The 6000-nt window shown below is 35.7% G+C and overlaps 1 protein-coding gene across 1 annotated transcript in view; it reads left to right on the top strand.

Annotated features, from left to right (window-relative positions):
* The window catches only part of HELZ (helicase with zinc finger), a 149966-nt gene that overhangs the window by 42731 nt on the left and 101235 nt on the right, over positions 1–6000 (top strand). The window contains exons 7-10 of the mRNA XM_007455280.1: positions 708–759; positions 2151–2226; positions 4308–4506; positions 4975–5082. Coding sequence (XP_007455342.1) covers positions 708–759; positions 2151–2226; positions 4308–4506; positions 4975–5082 — 435 coding nt within the window. The remainder of the gene's footprint in view (positions 1–707; positions 760–2150; positions 2227–4307; positions 4507–4974; positions 5083–6000) is intronic.

Here is a 6000-nt window from a genome sequence, read left to right as displayed (position 1 = left end):
GGAATGCAGAAAGGCAGTTGCAGGCTGTTGACAGTGGATCTGTGTATGGCTGACAGTGACCCAGCATGTAAAATGCTATAGAATAGTTAAGCTGGCACTTAACTATTCTCTAGCTGGCACTCAGTTGAAATTGGGGGTGTGGAGCTTAGAGTAAAGTTATAGCCAGAGGGGCAGATGGAGGTCTTACCTGCATTAGAGGGGTCAAGAAAGCCAGGAAGTCAGGGTGAGTGGGTCCCCAGCCATGGGCTCCACTGTGGGAGAAGGTCTCATCCTAGAGCAGCGAGGGGGACTCGGCCAGGATATGCTCCCAGGTCCTGAGGTGGTGGTGGTGCTGCACTTGTTGCAGGAGAAGCGGCTGGTCATACTGTAGGCGTTAGCCGAGGAGAGTGCAATACATACACGGATGGAAGGTGCTACTCCACGGGGTCCAGGGCTGGGGACTGAGACTTGCACCCAGGTAGGTTTATGTAGGGCAGGATCTCCATCAGTTTCCTTACTGAGGACCACAGAAGTACTTCTTTTCCATACTTACATATGGAAACTAGAGCAAAGAGCAAAGAGCAACGTTTGCATATTATTGTTTATTAAAAATTTCTAAATATTCAATCTGAAGCTTTTTAAAAAAAATGTTAAAAATTTCCAAGTTTAATTCAACATCAACTAGTTATTTCTTATTATAAAAATTTCTTTCATTTGAAAAATTGCAGACAGCAACTGGTAATGTCCTCTCTGGATATCACGTGGAAGACTTAGAAGAGGGTAAGTATGAAACTGCATAACTTCTGGTAGCTGTGATTTGGGGCCTTGCTTCTTTATTGATTATTGGGAGGAAATTTCTGAGTTAGATTACATGTTAGTGGAGGTACAGGAGAGAATATAAAGATTTAATTTTAAGTAGTGCGGATGGAAGCAGTTTGTTCACTAGCCCCTGTCATGGAGTGATAGAGTACGCAGATGGGAGGCAACCCCGGAAGTGACCTGTTTTGCCTTCTTTCCTCCATGTGCGCAGGTCTGAACTTGAATGAACCCTGCTCTTAGCAGTCTGTAGAGGGAGGTCTTTTCTCCTTTCTCTCGATCACAGGCTAGTACAGTTACTACTTTTTGGAAGTGCTGACCTGTAAGCTGAGTTGTTCCTGCCACAGTGAAAGTCTGTGATTCTCCTCTTCTCCTGCCAGAGGAAGGTGAAGAGAGACTGGCATTCATTGAGCGTTTGCTAAATGATGTCTACCACGTTAGTGGCTTTCACAGAAACGAGTACTGACTTCTTAGAGTCTTTCTTCATCTTTTTGATAGGTGATAAAACTGATGTTCATTAAGGTTCGGTAATTCTCCCAGTCACGCAGATAGGAAGGGGTGAAACGCAGCTTTAAACTCAGCCGGGCGGAGTGTGTTTTGGGGGCAGGGGAGCACAGTGACTTGTGAGGGTACCTGCAAGGTCCTGGGAAACTTGCCGCTGCTCGCTCAGCCTCTAGAGCTCAGCCGTTCTCTCTGACGCTTTGTTTGCCTTGGCTTATTTGGAACCTTTTATCCACGTGCATTAAAACTCATTGTATTCAGAAGGAAACTAATGTTATTTTTTAGCTCCTATCTCAGAATTCACCTTTTTGCACTTTATTTCAATTATTAAACAAAGATTACTTTATTCAGTGCCATGTGTCAGACAGACCCTAAGCAACATGGATGGTAATGTGGAACTTCTCACTCCATATGCAGTTACTGGAATTTGTTTTACAAAATTTCCTTCCAGGATACCATCATTTTCTCCTTCCTGAAATAGTTCCTAATAGAGACACGACTCATACTTAAGAAATGACAAGCATGCCAAACACATCTCCCCTTTAGATACCAGGCAGGAGACTGCACTTGGAAGTATGTCTGCCAGCCGCTGGGGTAGAGTAAGGGTCATTGATTTGTCTTAGCTGCTGTGTAACTGCTGCTTCAATGATTTTTCAGTTTCATATGTGGCTAAAGTGATTTATAATTCGTTTGACTGGTAGATGACTCTTTTGCTAGAGGCAAGCATGTCATGTTCTTTTTACATCATCTGAGATGATGTGTTTGGAGGGTTTATAGTATTTCTTACACATTAAAATATCAGAATTATCAGCAAGCCTCAAATGATAAGACTATATATCCTGATTACTCTCTAGGATCTTGTAATGGTTGGCATTTCCGCCCACCACCTAGGGGAATCACAAGCAGCGAGGAATATACTTTGTGTAAAAGGTAACGTGAATTTTTTTTTTAAACCAATGACATGTCTTTATTCCAAGGATAGTTAATTTTCCTTCACTTTTTGAAAAGTAGTAATTCCGATTTAAAGAAGATAATATGTGAAGGAAGAAGCATAACAGTTGAGTAGAATATGGTTTATTTTCAATTTGAAACAGAAGCCAAAATGGTCATTATCATTAAATAATAAAAATCAAAACCATATTGATGATCCTTCTTTTAATTATAAACAACAGTGGTCTAAATGGAGATTGTTAAGACTTCTGTAATACCAGTTGGATTAATATGACTCAATTTAATTGCTGATCTCTTGTTTATGTGAAATTTACCTAAATTATGGTGATTGGAGTTGAAGTTACCTTATTTAAACTGAAATGGAGCATAAAATAGGTAAAGAAATCTTAAATTATTTTAATAACTTTTCTAAAAAAAAGAAAATCTATTATCACGTAATCTTATATAGAATTTATGAGTAATTTATATTTGAAGGGCTAACCTTTCAAAATTTAATAATTATATGTTAAGGTAGAAAGAATTATTAAAGTTACATTAAGAAAGGTTCTTTTTATAAGAACTAGAAACTATTGTTTTTTTAGATATAAGTTCTAATTACTCTAGGTTGCTTTTGATAATGAAGGAAGTTTGATACGCAGCTTTGATGATTGAATAGTCAGGAGGTCAGGTTTGATTTTATTGCAGAAATAAAGAAACTAGGTAGTAAATTTTTAAAATCCTGGTGGCATCAATGTTGTAGCAGAGGTAGAACGCGATCCTATGCAAAGGAAGTATGAGAAAATTTATAGTCCAGATGAGACTATCAAATCTTCAATTTTTAGGGAAATAATTTAAAGCAAAGCAATAGAAAGACAAAGAAATATTTGGCTTATTACGACATACTGAAGAGAAACAAATGCATGATTTTAAATGTGTCTTAAGCATAAGAGAACTTAATAAATAGCATAATTTAAGTTCAAGTACTTTATGTATCATCAAGAAAAGCTTTAAATACACTCGTCTTTTCAAATAGGGTGAAACACTTGATAATGTACACTGTGCTGTGGTTCATTTTGTATTTCTCATTATTCATATTTTTCCAGTTGAAAAATTATCTATTAACATAACATCGCTTTTATCCATTTGCTATTTATAGTTTGATTTTCATTTTTTCTCTCAGAAGACCTTTTATTAATTTTTGAATGTTTAAAAACTGGCTGGATCTGTTATTTTATAGAGTATTTAAAACTTTAAAAAAAAGTTACTGATCAAAGTCTTGCATTTTTTATCTGTTTTGACCGTTGAATTATCAGTTGCATTTTGAGTCCTAAGCATTGAGAAATATTAACTCCATAGCCTCTAAAATGCACGTTTATGAATTTACCCATCGAAGAATTTAATCTGACTATTGAATTAATTGTGATTCTTACATAAAACTTTTATTCTTTATTTATTTAAAACTTCAAGCAAATTAGTATAGTCCAGTATTTTCAATGAAATGTAGGCAATGGTAATGTAGAGAAGAGTGAAGGCATTACATTTGAAGGTGGAAAGTAGAAGCCTTGAAATGTTAATTCAGTGACATATTACTTTTTTTTTTTTTTTTTTTTTTTCCAGAACAGAATTTCTAGTATGTGGAAAATTTTCTTTAGGTCGTATCATTTTGGGAAGTAGGGCATACCTGTGCTTGACGAACTAATCCACTTGATGTCAGTGTTGCTTTAGAAAAATTCTGCTCTAAGAGGAATTGTCCAACAGAGTTGTTATATCATGAAGGAAGCTACCTTTGCAATGCCAGTTTTTGTGGGTGGGGGGCGGTTATGAATATGTTCTGCTTTGTCATCCCCTTATTCCAGAGAAAGAGGTCAGTGAACGTGGGGGGGTTGCTGCTTTGATTAACTGTTACAAATGTTTCCTAAACGTCTTCTTCCTCTTCGGTGCAAGACATGTGATAAATATGGCCTTTCAGGAGATGAAGTTTTGTTTTTGTTATTGGAGAGTCGGAGGGCAAATGCTGGAAGTTTATCTTTTAAATGGTCCAACAAAGTATATGATAAAACAGTCTTTCCTATTCTACTTAGATTTTTAGAGCAAGGCATCTGTAGGTATGGTGCCCAGTGTACTTCAGCACATTCCCAGGAAGAACTAGCAGAATGGCAGAAAAGATATGCTTCACGGTTGATAAAATTGAAACAGCAAAATGAGAATAAACAGCTCTCAGGCAGTTACATGGAAACCTTGATAGAAAAGTGGATGAATTCATTATCTCCTGAGAAAGTGGTGAGGAAATTAAACTGCATTTTGTTTGTTTGTTTGTTTTAAACAGTGCCCTTGTTTGAGTCTTGACTTTATTTCGTGCTGTATCTTGGTTTATTTCCCTATCCTCTATATGAAACACTTGATTCTTGATAAAGTGTTTTTAGTAGCAAAAGTAGACCCATTTGCTGAAATAAAGAGCAGAACTAAGCCATTTGTTTGCAGACTTGCAGGTATTATATTAATTTGTCTTCATTCAGGGAGTTTTTATTGCCATTTTTTGTGTTGTTGTTGTTAGTTTTCTTATGTCTCTCATTTTAGCTTTATTATATTTTGTGCTTATAAAAATAACTGAAAATTAGTGTATAAAATACCTCGCTTTGTAAACAGTTCCATCAGCATCTTTACCGTTAACATTTATTTACCATGCCAAAAGTGTTTGTTTGTGTTTTTTAGGAATAAAATGTAACATTAGTTGCTCTCTGTTTTCAGCTTAGTGAATGTATAGAAGGAGTAAAGGTAGAGCATAATCCTGATCTGTCCGTTACTGTCAACACCAAAAAATCTCACCAGACATGGACCTTTGCTCTCACTTGTAAGGTATGAATTTTGTGATAGTTAAAGAATATAAATGTCTTTCAATTTTCATAAAGGCTTTTTGGACCTTTAAATCTGTGTGTTGAAAGAGCATTGAAAATGTTTTATTCTAAGTACATTTTTATGTAGGTTCTACATTGTGATAAAGCGTATTTCTGTATTTTGATCATGAAGGGTACAGGTTTTTCTTAGATTTTGAGATAAAAGCTTTGTAGATGTTTACATACTTGCTTAATTATTTATTTGGTGAAGAGGTCTTCGACATGTTGTCTTCCAAACTTAAAACATAGGATGGGGTTCACGGCTTGTCGTTAACTGTTTAAAAATGGAATTGTTTAATCTGGTGGTTCTAAGATATTCAAACAATGAGTTTTTAATTTTGATTTAATGAAATCACAAATTCTGTAATAATGGGTTTTTAATATGAGACATTTTTCTGCAGTGCTTCCCATCCTGAATTATAATATTCAAAGTTTAAGAATGAAGCGAACTAAAATATTTCTGTGAATATATGCAGTGGAAAAGTTTTGTGTACTTTTTTGTGATATTTCTTCCACTGTACCAACTGCATCTTGGGATGAAAAATCTGGGAACGTTTAGCTTTGGCCTTGAACCCAATTCAGTGTCTTCAGAGGTCACTGCTCTCCTATGAAGACTTCCTCCTTGAGGCTAGATACAGCTTTTTTAGGCCAAGGGTATGGAAAGTTGATTCAGGGTGAACGTTTTTGCCACAGTGAAAGATGAATGTCTCACAGAAAGAGCAGGGAGGCTAGTAATGTAGTGTAAATATATATCATTTTTGAAAATATCAGCCTTATTGAGGTATAATTGACATCATAAATATATCATTTTAACAACTGATTTTTTTTTTAACCATTCTGATTTTTTTTTTCTTAAATGGCTTATGAGTACAACTTGTAG

This window comes from Lipotes vexillifer, unplaced genomic scaffold, assembly GCF_000442215.2.
Source record: "Lipotes vexillifer unplaced genomic scaffold, Lipotes_vexillifer_v1.1 scaffold664, whole genome shotgun sequence".
Taxonomy (NCBI): domain Eukaryota; kingdom Metazoa; phylum Chordata; class Mammalia; order Artiodactyla; family Lipotidae; genus Lipotes; species Lipotes vexillifer.
The sequence above is the reverse complement of the archived record's forward strand: the minus strand, read 5'-3'. Positions and strand labels throughout refer to the sequence as shown.